General features: G+C 50.0%; 1 protein-coding gene across 1 annotated transcript in view; it reads left to right on the forward strand.

Moving 5' to 3' along the window:
* Positions 1–13,339, forward strand: part of CDH13 (cadherin 13) — an 880,020-nt gene extending 866,681 nt beyond the window's left edge. The window contains exons 12-14 of the mRNA XM_081274813.1: positions 4,322–4,555; positions 6,933–7,151; positions 12,227–13,339. Coding sequence (XP_081130939.1) covers positions 4,322–4,555; positions 6,933–7,151; positions 12,227–12,234 — 461 coding nt within the window. The 3' untranslated portion in view covers positions 12,235–13,339. The remainder of the gene's footprint in view (positions 1–4,321; positions 4,556–6,932; positions 7,152–12,226) is intronic.
* Positions 13,340–14,546: the final 1,207 nt, after the last annotated feature.

The following is a 14,546-nucleotide window of genomic DNA, read 5'->3' on the forward strand; positions in this document are numbered from 1 at the left end:
GCGAGGATGCAGTTCTACCGATGAGTGGTGTGGACAGTTGCAGAACAATATGAATGTACTTAGCACCACTATATACACTTGGAAGTAGTTGTGTATATTATATAACGTGATAATCGCCCTGACACAGGAAGCAGAGGATGACACTTGGTCTATGGAAGGAGGTCTAGACTCACCCAATTTACTTGAGCTTTTGTTAGTCAGCTTTCCATTACTATAACAAAAATACCTGACAAGAACAACTGAGAAACAGAAAAGTTCATTTTGGGCTTTCAGCTCATGGTCAGCCAACTCCACTGCTCTGACCCAAGGTGAAGCAGAGCATCATGGCACAAGGGCGTGGGGGAGGAACGCTGCTCAGCTCAGCTCACCGCAGCTGAGAAGCAGAAAGAGAAACAGGGAGCAGCTAGGGGCAAGGTACAGTCCAAGGCCACCCCTCTGATGACCTCCTTCCTCCATCCATGCCCCACCTGCCATTCAAATTGTCAAATCCATCAAGTGGCTTAATCCACTAAAGGGGTTACGGCTCTCTTAAGTTCACCAGTTACCCCTGAACACTACCCAACACTGAGGTTTTCAGGGGACACCTCATGTCCAAACCATAACAGAGCCCATACTGAAACTCCTCTAGGCCTCAGACCAACACCCCTGAGTGAACGCAGCAGGGATCCAGTGGTCTGAACTGGCACCGAGCCCAACTCTGCCCCTCTGGGGGTGTAGGTGTGTGCCCCTGGCGGTGGGGCCATGGCCTTGCTTGGATCCCCACTGAAGACCCACTGACGGGAACCCCCAGCATTATAAAGACAGAAGCCCTGTAAACAGTCACAGCCTCCCCACATTTGGAACTTGGACGTCCTCTGATCCTTAAATAGACACCGTGAAGATGGGGAGCTGCCTGGGAGGGAAAGCAGCCCCCACCACACACCGCCCCAGCGGGTTTGCTCCCAGCGGGTTTGCCCCCAGCGGGTTTGCTGCGACTCGGCTCTTCCCTATTCAGGTAGAAAACCCGAGCCGGGGGCACACAGCCCTGAGAAAGCCTTATTCCTGGGATTTGGTCACGTTGTCCCATGGGCAGGGGGCTGCGGAGGGGAAGTGAAGGGGTGAGGGATCTCTACTGATATCGACAGAATACCTGGACCCCCCATATTTCCTTGGCCCAGAAGCTCTTGGAGCCAACAAGCCCATGAAGAGCCATCACACGCGCGTTCTCAGTTACATCTGAGTCTGGGGTGCGACTTTTCTCCACCCTGGACACGAAAACACGGGAAGAACCTCTTTCCCAGAGGATTTTGCGAATCTAGTCTTCACCTCATCACCCAAAGAAAGGCGCTCACTCTCCGGACTTGAGAAGAAAGACATCAGCCGCTGGCCTGGGAACACCCCGACAGTGAGGAAGAGGGGTGGTCACCACGCTCACGGAAGGCCGCCCTCCCGGCCGCCGTATCAGATGCTGCTGACGCCTCCCATCCATCCCACCACCGGCTTTCCTTCGTAATGTATTCAGAGGGAAAAAATGTAATGGATTCTTCTGAGGTATTCAGTTAGCTCGATAAAAGGAGAAAAATGATTTTTCAATAAAGAAATTTAGCCAAATGACTAAAGCTGGCGGTGGAAAACCACCCTCAAAGTAATTATGCATTTCTTTTGAGTTCTTTCTCTAACAAAAGTGGATGGTAACGCCACCGTGGGGAACAGCCGTCCTTCCAGCCATTTCTTCCGTTTCCGAGTCCAGCAGGGATTTGTGGAATGCTCACTCTGAGAGTGTCTTTGGGTGCTGACATGTTTACGTCCCCGCCAGCCCCGCGAGAGCGTCTGTCCTCGGCTCAGCTTCCCTCCAGGCCGTTTCCTCCCCGTGAAGGACACCAGCACCGTCCCTGCAGAATCCCTGGCTGCCCTTGTTCCTCACCCTCGGGAGTCACCCACACCTAGCCACGGATCGTCTTCTCTTCTGCAGAATCACCAGTGGCCTTTAAAGTTTGGGTTTTCCCAGGGCTGCACCCCACGGGCCTTCTCACTTTCCCCTTGGCAACCGAGCTTGCCAGAGGTCCCAAAACCTCTGTGTGTGGATGGCGCCCGCCTCCGACTCAGCTCGGGCTCCTCACAAGCTGCACACCTCAGCACAGCGTGTTGGCTTTGAGGGGCCACACCACAACGCTGGGCCCACGGTGCTTCCACAGGCCTCTGCTTGTCCCCTGGCAGCCAGAGCTGAGCACATAAGGACAAGGCACTTCCCACCTGGTCAGGTTGCCCACACCATGACCCCTTACCTACTCCATCGCCACCTCCCAGCCAGCAACCTCTGACCCCTTCTGTCAATACAGTTATGTGTTTCCTAAAAGTGACTCTGATTGTTCCACAACCTTCTGGTGGCTTTGTGCCCCCCAGAGAAGCAGCACAGGCTCCCGTGACCACCAAGACCCTCTCGCCCCACCTGCCCTTTCCTGTGTCCCCGTTGCCCCCCTTCAAGATGCCCCACTGTGGAGGAGCAGACCCACATGGCCCCTGGTGGCCATCCACAGATAGCCACCAAGGGAGGGCTCACCCTCGGCAGCCTGGGGTCCTCCAGGTTCCTCAAGGCCATCTTAGGGCACAGCTGAAGGCCACAGAACTGCTGCTCCCAGCCGGATCATGCTGCAGCCATGTCACCTGCGTGTCCACTCCCCCTTCTCCCGCCCCTGTCAGTGAGAAACTGGACCTGAAAGGGTTCCTTTGTGATTTGCCTGCTGTGCTCGAGAGTCCTGTCTCCCAGCTTCCATCCGAGATGCCCCACCCGGCTGACCCCACGTGACTCAACAGCTCTGAACTCACCTGCTTTCAAAACACCGATGGGACACGAGATAAAATTAACCTGGACATCTGATGAAGCGCCATCAAAGTTGGGTCAATTCCATGAGTTCCCCTGTGTAAAGTCACAGAGGCTCCTCAACCTAGGACGGGTTACAACCGGATAAAGCCATCGAAAGCTGGAAATTCTCATAAGCCAAAAGCACACATTTACTCACCCCCAGGACACGGCAGCACAGCCGACTGCCCAGAACGCACCCTGCGCACGGTGGGGTCGAATCATTTAAACACAGAGCTGACTTTATGACAGAGTGCCGAGTAGCTCATGTGATCTATTGAATACTGAGGTGACAAACAGAAGGACAGGCGGGCCTGCTCCCACACCATCGAGAGTTGAAAAGTTAGGGCTGTGGGGAGACTACTCTAATTTCAGGGGTGCATCAGATCCTTATGGGAACAAGCCCAGTGTGCTCCAAATTTGGCTCTAGTTTTGCTGAGTTAAAATCAGAAACCACTAATGAATGGTTTTTCCTGAGAGCAGACTTCTAATGCACAAGTGGACTCAGAGTCAGGCTGAGACTTACTGACATTCAATACCCTTCCTTTAAGTGAAAGATGGGTGATGATAAGGGCGTCTTGAAATAACGGACCCTAAAAGAAAAAACAGTTCAGGAAATAACTGAAACATTGAAGGAGAAAAGGCTCTAAATGTAAGGTCCAGAGGTTGTATTATGATTGCTTCCACTGCACAGTAGCCAGCAGGGGGATTTATTTCTCATGACTACCCTACCTTCCAAATCTGTCCTGACCTGGGGCAGCCACCAAAAGCCCTTTTCCTCCCAGGAGGGAAGGCCTGTGCGTCAGCTGTTAACTCTCTAGTTGGGGTCCAGCCACTCCGAAGAACCCTCAGTCCTGTCCCCACATTTCTAGCCTTCCTACGGCACCACGTGGCCAGCACCAGGCTTCCTGGACAAAAGGCTTAATTTGAGAAACAAGGAACGTGACCCTGGTTGTCTTTAATCTTCCAGTGCCTCTTGTGTGTTTAATGACTTTTGGGTCAGAAACTCAGCCTTCCATTGGGGCTGGGGATGTGGCTCAAGCGGTAGCGCGCTCGCCTGGCATGCGTGCGGCCCGGGTTCGATCCTCAGCACCACATACCAACAAAGATGTTGTGTCCGCCGAGAACTAAAAGAAATAAATATTAAAAAAAAAATTCTCTCTCTCTCTCTCTCTCTCTCTCTCTCTCTCTCTCTCTCTCTCTCTCTCTCTCTCTCTCTCTCTCTTAAAAAAAAAAAAAAGAAAAGAAAAAGAAACTCAGCCTTCCAAATGCAAAGGATTTAGCTGGAAGAATTTTAATCAACAGTCTCAGATATGATTTAAAAAAGAAATCTTTGTAAACCACTAAACTTTATACCAAAAATGCAATCTATTGTGGTTAGTCCTGCCTGAGACTGCTAATAATTGTGGATGCAAAATGCAGTAAGTATGCACCGCAGAAGTACTGTGTAGGTTACCCACTAATGCCTTGCCCCTCCCACAGGCAACCCCCCGGCCACCGGCACTGGGACCCTGCTGATAACCCTGGAAGACGTGAACGACAACGCTCCCTTCATCTACCCCACGGTGGCCGAGGTCTGTGACGATGCCAAAAACCTCAGTGTGGTCATTTTGGGAGCGACAGACAAAGACCTTCACCCAAACACAGATCCTTTCAAGTTTGAGATCCACAAGCCAACCGTCCCTGACCGAGTCTGGAAGATCTCCAAGATCAACAGTAAGTGGCTGGAACATTGCACTCACCTCCAGGTCCGAACTTCGATTCTCTGCTTCTCTTTCCAAAATCCTCTTCCTCCCCTACTCTCTGGGTTCTCAGGGTTTAAGTTACTCATGCATTGTAGAATGCTGACTGTTTCCTTTGGCATGCATTTATTTATTTGTTTGTTTATTTATTTATTTTGGTATTGGAGATTGAACCCAGGGGTTCTCAACCACTGAGCTGAACCCCAGCCCTCTTTTTATTTTTTAATTTGAGACAGGGCCTCTAAGTTGCTGAGGCTGGCCTCATCCTTGCCATCCTTTTGCCCCAGCCTCCTGAGTCCCTGGGATTACAGGCATGTGCCACTGCACCCAGCTGGATAGTTTTCCTACCAGCAGTTGAGTCCAATCCACTGAAGATCAGTATCTTAGAACTGCAAACATGGAAGTTTCCTCTTCTGCTTCCCACCCTCTATTTGCAGTCTGTCCCCAGCATTCCTGTACCAACTGTCTCTGTCACCCACCCTACCCAAGTGGCCAGTCGTGTAAGATGGTCGCTCTGGGCTCTCCCTCTCTCCTCTTGGTGTTAATTGAACTCCACATGGTCTTCCATGTGGCTGTCTTGCACAGAATACTGGCCAGCCACCCCAGTCTTGAGCCTTCAAAATCCAGGGCCCCCTGCTTCTCCCCACCTGTCTCTGGGCTCAGGGTCTCCCATCCAGAGACAGAAAACTGTGAACTTTCCCCAGCACTTTGGAGAGATGCTCCAGGGAGCTCCAGCCTGCATAAGGGACTCAGAACAGAAGGTACTGGACCAAGAAGCTACGCGATCTTCAGCCTCACTCTAGCTTTATGCTGCAGATTCCCCAGCTGGGGGTAGTGTGGGGATCACCTTGACCGCCATTGTCACCCAGGACCTTCTCCCAGGTCCCCCTCTCTCATTCGTGAAACTTACAGGGTTCTTTCTCCCAGTCTTCCCACATTTGACCCAGCGTTTATCATCTGCCTTATTAATTACAAAGGGCCCTTTTCCAGGGCCTCACCCACTTTCCTCAATAAATGTGAACCAAGTTCACCTTCTAGAAAAGAAAAAGAAGAAAAAAAAATCCCACATAGGAGCACATCAGATAAACCCTCTGTCCACTGCCTCAGGGATGAACCCGTCCTGCTCTTGACCTGGTCAGGACTCGCATTTCACATCAGCAGTAGCATTTTTAGGGGCAGGGAACGGCCCATCTCATTACGTACAAACGTATCGTAGGACTGCACAGACTCTTCTACTACAGAGCCTCCCCCGTGGTGATAGCCCTGCTCATGTTATTAGAGCCTCTCTCATGCTATTGATTCTATTTGCCTGATAGTCTATTTTATTGCTTTTTAAAGAATGAACTCTGTTCCACTGATGATTTTTAATTAGAACAGCCCTCCTCTTGTTGGAGGACTTGGGCTTCCCTTGCTCGTCTCTGTGGTTGTAGCTGATTTTGTGACCATCACCAGTTCTTTCCGACTGGAATTTTCCCATCCAAGAGTCTCTTCCTGACATCCCCCATATGACTCTGCCATTCCACAGGTGGCCGTCCTCCCGCTGAGGATGATCGTCCTTGGTTCATATCATCCCTCTCTTGCCCTCCCGAGTGATTTAAGAGATGAAAGCCTTCTACACTGATCTTGTTTTCCCCGGGTTGTTTTCTGAATATTTAGCACCAGAAAGGAGCCATTTGGGGAAATATCATAGTCCTCCGAGTGACTAAAAGGAGAAGAGCCCCAACCCCAGGGACAGGACAGATGGGGCCTGCTCCTGAGTGCAGCGGTCAGAGCAGGTCCTCCCTCGCTCCTGAGATTAGGAGAGTGGAGAGGAAGCCCAAAGATCCCATCCCCGTGTGTCGTCCTCACCCAGACCTAAGGCTATGGCTAAGGATAGACAAAGCCCAGCTACAGAGCCCGTCTCCATGACAGCACCTGGCGCCTGCTCGGATCTAGAGTGGCGAGTTTTCACACGAGCCTTGCAAGTGCAGAGGGCGGTCTTGGTCGAGATGGCTGGATAGGAGGAGTAAGTGTCCAGAGGAGTTCTTGGTACTTGATCACTTCAACAGCAGCCCCCTCAAAACTGGTCATAACAGCTCTGAAGCGTCCACCCTGTGGAACAGAAGTGTCCCTCCCAGCACTGTCCCACAGAGGAGCCACCAGCCACCGATGGCCACAGGGCATTTGAAATGTGGCTTCTGCCACTGAGGAATTGGATTTGTATTTTTACTTGACGTTCCTGGGTTTCAATGTGGGTGCCCCTGTGGCAGGGCTTCTAAGCACAGGCCTGTCGTGTGGGGTTTCAGTCACCCAAACCTCGGTCTCCACCGGAAGAACCCTCATCTCCCCCCGGGGGCTCCTTGTCTTCACAGACACGCACGCCCTGGTCAGCCTGCTTCAGAATCTGAACAAGGCGAACTACAACCTGCCCATCATGGTGACAGATTCAGGGAAGCCGCCCATGACGAACATCACAGATCTCAGGGTACAAGTGTGTTCCTGTAAGAATTCCAAAGTGGACTGCAACGCGGCGGGGGCCCTGCGCTGGAGCCTCAGCCCCGTCCTGCTCCTCTGGCTCTTCAGTCTAGCTTGTGAGTCGGCCCCCACCCCTGTGCATGCACCCCTGTGGACAGGGATGTCCCCACACTCACAGACCGTTTGTTTTCCCTTCTGATTTTGCTGTTTTTCTGTTGTCGTATATCTTTCCAAGAAAACTTATCCCAGAAGAAGCATTCCTCCTTGGTTTCTGTCCGTAGGATAGAAAATCTTACAAGTAAAAGTGCTCCAGCTAATGTGTAAAGGCACTTTAAAAGTCCCCTGCCAGCATTCTGAGGAGCTGTGACAGGCACTCTGCTGGCCTGCAACCCAGGTGACAAGCAAAGCCTCCTGCAGATGCCACTCAGCTGGAGCTAATGAAAATGTGCCCAGATGGGTGACTGGCCCACCAGGGGCCTGTCTCTGTGTTGTGCAGGACTATCCCTTACAAGGTCAAGGCAGATGCTGCGCCTTTCTAAGAACAGTCCTCCGAAACCAGGCGGGGGAGGTTGGTATAAGGAAAGATAAATTTATCATTCACATGTTTTCCTGCTGATCAGTAGTAATGAATATGATATAATGAAATACTACTTTAAACAAATGAATCATGCTGGGTAGTACACATGTGAGCACAATGTGAGCAAATCCTGGCCAACTCTTTGCTGCTTGTGGAACATTAACTAGCACCGTTTCAGCCTTCACAGTTTTTCACAACAGCTATGCCATCCGAAAGACCCTGGGGCCTTGGTGTTTACATTTGGGGAAATTACTGGTGTACCTGGTCATTAGGCCGAGGGGAAGTGGGCAGAGGAGAGGTCAGCAGGCCTTGTTGCATCCTGAGAGGGAGGTCGCGGGTCAGCGGGATCACACATCTTGGCCTCACAGCTCTGGGAGGGACCCGAGTCCTGTGAGTGGAGCAAGAAGAAAAAGCCTGACCTGGTCCCGCTGGCCCTTCACACCATGCATTTCCTCAACACAGCAGGTCACCTTCCCTCTGAACTGCTTCTCTGCCCCACTACCTTGCATGACTGACACCATCACCACCATCGTCCCATGGGTCCCCAGGGCTCCTCCGGCACCCCCAGCTTCAAAGCTCAAACCCCGCACCTTCTGCCCCTCGCCACCTCCCACTCCCAGCTCAGGTCCTGCTGTCTCCACTTGTCTAGACCCACTTGCAGGTCTCCTGACTCCACGTCTGGTGAGAACCGGGGGGAAAGACAGTGAAGTTAAGAGGCCTCCCCTTGGGTGCTCCCCTCGGTCTCCTTTGAAAGTAGGAGACGATTTCATCCACAGCGAAGGAAGGATAGAGAGGTCTGGAGGTGGAGAAGACATGAGCAAAGGTTGTAAGGGCGAATAGCTAGGCTTCCCAAGAGACGGGCCAAGGTCACCCAAGGGCAGAGACGGCCTTGGGTGAAGATCCCTGTGGCACCAGCCTTCCAGGAAGGTATTTAAGCAGCTCACAGAATTAAAACATGCATAACACTGCAGGTCAAACTACACTGCGAAGAGCAGAAACCAACTAGGAAGCGTTGGAGACAGAGTTTAACTGACACTAAATTTGGGGATGGGATGTTTTCTAGAAGCCCTAAAACTAGATTCCCCAGCCACAGCCCTTGGAAGAATCTCAGGACCGGGGAAGTGGACTGGTGACTCTGTCTTTAAAGCAGGGCATGCTGACTGCAGCACACGTGCCCGTTTTTATAAATAAAGTTTTATTGGAACACAGCCTTGCCCATCCTGGGACATCTGCTTTCCATTACAGCACAGAAATGAAGTCTTGTGAAAGAGGCTGTGTGGCCTACAAAGCCAACACTTACTATCAGACCTTTACAGAAAGGGCGCCAGCAGCCACTGCCTGCTGTAAGGCATCCTCCATAAGGGGCCTGAGGTCATGGCACAGACCACGCCTGTCACACAGCGTGGGAGGAATAAGTGGGGTTCTCTCCTCCCCTCAGAAAAGATTCAGATCCCAGTAGACTAGCATTATCCAGGAGACTTTCTTCTCTATCTCCTTCGTTGATTGGGTGATTTGATCCCCGTTAGCCTGGAAAAGTCCCTGGGCTAGTGAGCTACGGAGCCAGCAGTCGCCATTAGACCACCTACCCCTTGGAGATAGATGAGAAAGAACATGCATTCAGTATGATGTTGTAGCTGGCTTTATTGCAACTGAGAGGTGAACAGAAGGAGCTGTAGGTCCTTCTTTGACTTCTAAAAATAAAGGAAATAAAACTAATAACATTGAGGGTAAAAAAAAAAGGAAATGAGATTATTGCTACTGTCAATTTTGTTATATAGATTATATACTGATAACCCTGGGGAGGTGACTCTTCCCTCAGCGCCCACCCGGAGCAGCAGACGGCTTATGGCGAGGCTGCATCTGTAGTTTCCAGCACAGCTCGGTGTGGGCTGATATGGGCAGTCTTAAGAGACTCGTCCAGAAACCTTTCTGACCATTGCTTTTGCCTTATTAATCAGAAATAGCAAGAATAGAAAAGGAGATCAGTGAACCGTTTTAACAAGTACCAAAATCCAACGTCTCTGTAGTGGGGTGTGGGCTGGTGGAGAGCCAAAGACAGCTCATTTTACTCCCCTGAAATTTCTCATTAGTTTTTTTTTTAACTAATGCATTATTTGCATATGATAAAATCCACCTGGTTTAAGGGTACAGTTTGATGAATTGTGTTGACCATCCTCAATCACGAGCCACACCCCTTTGCTATTGATCCTTTCCCACCGCCAGGCCCTCACTGATCTGCTGTCTCTAATGATAATTTTGCCTGTTCTAGAATTTCCCAGGGTGCATCACTATTCTGTTCCTTTTTTATTGTGAAGCATGTTGCAGACAGAGACAGAGCCCGAAGAGGCTCGGAACATGAATAGAACGGGCCATCCTCTGCCTGCAGGTGGCCCCGGGTCATGCTTTGTAGAGCAGCCATGCTCCCTTCAAGTGATCTGACTGCATGGACAATGATAGGTGACCCTTGAGGGGTTTCTAGGTGCCACACACATGCAAGCAAGAGCTTTACATAAATTACATAGATTACCTCATATAATCATCTCAGCACGGCTAGGAGGTAGGATCATTTACATTATGGTCTAAATTGACTTAAGACGGGGATTGGAGACTCTAATTTGAAAACAAAGGGCTGGAGACTAATTTAGTGGATTTTATTCACTCCAAAATTTGTTTTAATTTTTAACCAATTTGCCCCCTAAGGGACAGTTGGAAATGTCTAGAAACAGTTCTCATCCTGGTATCTGGAAGGATGCTGCTAGCGGCACCTAGTGGACAGAGGCCAGGGCGCTACTGAGCATCTGCAGTGCACAGGACACCTCAGCGCCAGAGGCATCCACCCCAAGGTCACCAGAAGCCTGCCTCGCACGGTCTCTAGAAACAGTGAGATTTGGGAGGCAGCCCAGCCTTGAACAGTCCAACAGCTTGTGACCATTTAGAAAAGAAAAAGGACTGAGTGTCCAACTACAGAACCTCTGAAGGATGTTCCTCCTTTTGCTCCTTCAAAAATGCTCCATATTTCACAACTGTCTTGCAATTTGGCTGCAAATGAGACCCATCCCTTGTGGCAAATCTAAGTGCCACATCAAAACCTAGAAGTTGTAAGCAGAATGGAGGCCATGTTCAGCGGGCCCTTGTGGGCAGAGGCAGGACGGCGGATTGCAGGTAGCTGACAGAGGCTGGTGCACACATGCATGCCACCCACAGTCTGACAGGTCCCCTCCTCTCCTCTCCTGATGGCACAGGACTCTGTAACAGAAGCCCGGCGTGGACAACTGGCACTGGAGACAGGATGGTTTCCACTGCTTGGAGAAACCCCAGTCCTGGCTGGAATCCATGCTCAGCTCTGCGGGAGCTGCCTGGGCTTGGAAGTGCTTGCAGGGAATGAGGCAGAAGGAAATGAGTCACCTCAGCTGGATCTGGGCATCCTCAAGGAGCGCCTCCCGGCTGACAGCTGAGCTGGGTAGAGCAACAGTCTCCATCACTGGGCCCGTCCTCTCAGGGGGCCTGAAGAAATGGTCAGGAGCAGGAACTGGGCTACTGGGCTGCTATACACACCCTACATGCATGTCACTCTCTGTGACCTTTTCCATTGAGTGACATGCTCTCACAGCCCACAACTCTGCTACACGGTGCCTCTTGTACCCTGGGAGCACAGTGCTGCACACCTGTAGTTGGTTGATAATGGCTTTCAAAGCTGTCCTCTTTCTGACCCCTGGATCCAGGAAACATGGCATCCTACCTGGTACAAGAGACTTTACAGGTTATTAGGCCAAGGGTGGTAAGATGGGTGGTGGCTCTGAGTTAGCCAGGTGAGCCAATATCATCACAAAGTCCTCACAAGAGGGACAAGGAGATATTGGTTATATAAGCCGCGTGATGGTGAAAACAGAGGCAGAATTAGAGAGAGAAGATGCTATGCTGTAGGCTTTGAAGGATGGGGATGCGGACATCTGAAGAGGCTGGGAAAGGCCAGCAGGCAGACGGACCAGCCCTGCTAACACTGAGTTTGCTCTGTAAGACTCATCCTGGACTCATGACCTCCAGAACTGTCAAATATATCTGTGTTGTCTTAAGCCACAACATTTGTGGCCATATGTTACCACAGTAATAAAAAACAAGCATAATATTCTGTGACCAAATATATATTTATGGGACAATCATCAGTATCTTAGCTGCAAGTCCCCTTGCTCAGCATTTAGCACCACTGTGCTAATGTGCATGACTAGGCTCATTGGTAGCAAGGCTAATTGCGACTGTTGGCCTCAGAGGAGGGACTTGGCATCTGAAGTCATCATTAACGTTTTCAAAGAAATTCAGTGTGTGTGTGTGTGCGCGCGCACGCGCGCATGCTGGGGATAGAACCCAGGGCCTCATGCGTGCTAAGCGTAAGTTCTGCCTCTAAGCTGCACCCCAAGCCCCAAGTCCAGCTTCTTAACACATAAACCAGCAGCACCATTATTCTCTCTTCAAATGTCAAGCTAGAGAGAAAAAATAAATTCCCCAAGGTGGTGCGGTGTTTGTTACAGCTTGTCAGTCACTTATCCAGTGTTTAGCTAAAATGTTTTGAATTAAGTTGTGATATCTGCAACCTAACTCTGAGCCTCTTCCATTCAGGTCTGTGAGAACTCCTGACATCTGAAGCTTGACTCCCAAGTTTCCATAGCAACAGGAAAAAGAAAAAAAAAACCTATCCAAATCTGAAGATTGCCGTTTACAGCTATTGAACTTCACAACTAGGCCTCAATTGTTCCAGGTTTCCATTTTCTTTGCGATTTCACTTAGTCTGTACTTCACCATTTTGACAGCATCTTCCTTCCTCCTTTAATTAATGGATCCTCTGAATTTTCCCTGAGTGTTTATAGATCATGACATAGAACTTGACCTTTGGGAGCAGGAACAATGACTACTTTTTCTGATGTGTTGACACGTTGCTAGCCCCTGCTCCTCACATCCAGCTGTGTCTGTGGGTGCGTATCTGTATATGTATGCGTATCTGTCTGTGTATATACACGGTATTTATAGAGAGAGACTATACAGGAGAAGCCTAGTTTTGATATGCCATTCTTCTTGAAAGGTTAAACAGAGGGGGCAGAAGCTGAGACAGCTAAACCTCCAAGGCCTCAGTAAAAACCTTGGCACAAGAACAGGCCGCCGAGCAGTCACCTCTGTCCTGAAGCCACATCCCCAGCAGCCCACTCGGTTTGAAGGCTGAATGCTGAATGACCAGCGGGCAGGTCCCTAGAGAGGCAGGGCAGAGAAGGAAGTCCTTTCTCATTAGTGTGAGGACCGCCACCAACTCCCACTGCCACCAAATGCCGTGATCCTGAGCCATGGTGGTGAGGGCAGAGCAGGAAACCGTGCCATCCAGTGCCAAGGAGGGGCTGCCACACTCCTTCATGAACACCAATGTGCATCGGTGTGCAGCCTGAACCCAGCGGGACGCTGGCTCTTGTGGCGACTAGGATCGTGGTGGAGAACCTCCCCTCTGTGCTATGTGCACGACTGCAAATGCCATCACAGAGGGGAGACGTGCATACCAAGAGGCCAACAGGTACCATCTTGTATACACATATATGCCCACATGTATAGACATGTATGCACATAAACACCGTTCGTTTCATGTATACAGGCATAAAATAGAGTAAATACAGGTAGTTTTAAAAGTACCCTTTTGTGTGAATTGACTACCGTTGTTTGCAAACCTGAAAATAAAAGACGTTCATTATGTATGAGAAGTAATTGATTTTTATTCTGTGAGCATGTAAAAGTAAGAGGAAAGTTAGTTCTTGTACTAAGATTATCTTCTTGTTGATAAACTGTAAACAAACCATCTGAGCTCACACCAAATTTTTCTATCAAATAAAACTAGTGACAGCCTGTGGCTTTTTATTAGAGCTTGCCACGAGCTAGGGTAAGGTAAGTGTCTTAGCATATTTTAATGCGGTTGCTTACTAAAGGTTTTAACCACACACATACATGCACACCCACGCTTTCTTATGCAATCTATGTTTGCCCTGTGCTTTTCAGTTAGCCTTTTGTAGGAAGTAGAAGTCACATGTTGTCTTTGTTGTAGTGAAATTATGCAGATAGAGTTCCATATATTGTATTTGTTTCAATAGTAAATCTTTTTGGAACATATAGAATGCAGAGATTTTTTTTTCCATTAAAATAAATGGGTATTGGTGGTTAAAACTGCTGGGCAGTAGCTTTTCTCTGATTTTATGTGTGTCTAATATCACTGATACCAGGTCTTGTCTTGGAGAAGTTCACAGTTTTGAGCTCCGGGGCCTCTGCACTCCCTGTTGGGGGGATGGGTCTGGGAAGCCAGAAGCACCAGCTCACCGCTGGTCTTGGGCACCTTACTCATGTCACCATGACTGAAGAGTTGGTGGCAACTCACAGACAAGGGCACTGTTCTCAGGTTGATGACCATATTTAGCAGTCAGTGTTGTGTCCATAGTCCCAAGACAAGGGGATCTTCTCTTGAATAAGTCCCAGTGCTTAATCAGGGGACATCACACCTTCAACATGACATGACCATTATCCACCAGTGCAAGAAACCACGGGGGGCAGGGACTCTAAGTCTGCACATGCACATCTTAGAAGATTTCCCCCTTGGGCTTTAGAGGGCACAACCATCTGCCTCCTGGTACACCTCACTGCCCTTCTGCTGCTGGGCCAGGGGAGAATGTTCACCATTGAATGACCCAAGGAGGACCCAGCCACAGCCAGGTGGTAGACAGCCTGACCCACCTCCCACCTGACAATCAGAAAGCTCACCCACCAGCTGACCTTGAGCCATCTCCAGGGGGAAATATGGAAGGAAACAAAGGGTAAGGCTCTTGCTTCTCTCCCAAGCCAAGACCTCCTGTCCTTGGCAGGCCACAGAGGCGACACCACTTAGCTTGGAGCGGAGAACAGCTTGTGGGCCCCG

Source organism: Spermophilus citellus (genome assembly GCF_964194105.1).
Source record: "Spermophilus citellus genome assembly, chromosome: 18".
NCBI classification, from domain to species: Eukaryota; Metazoa; Chordata; class Mammalia; order Rodentia; family Sciuridae; genus Spermophilus; species Spermophilus citellus.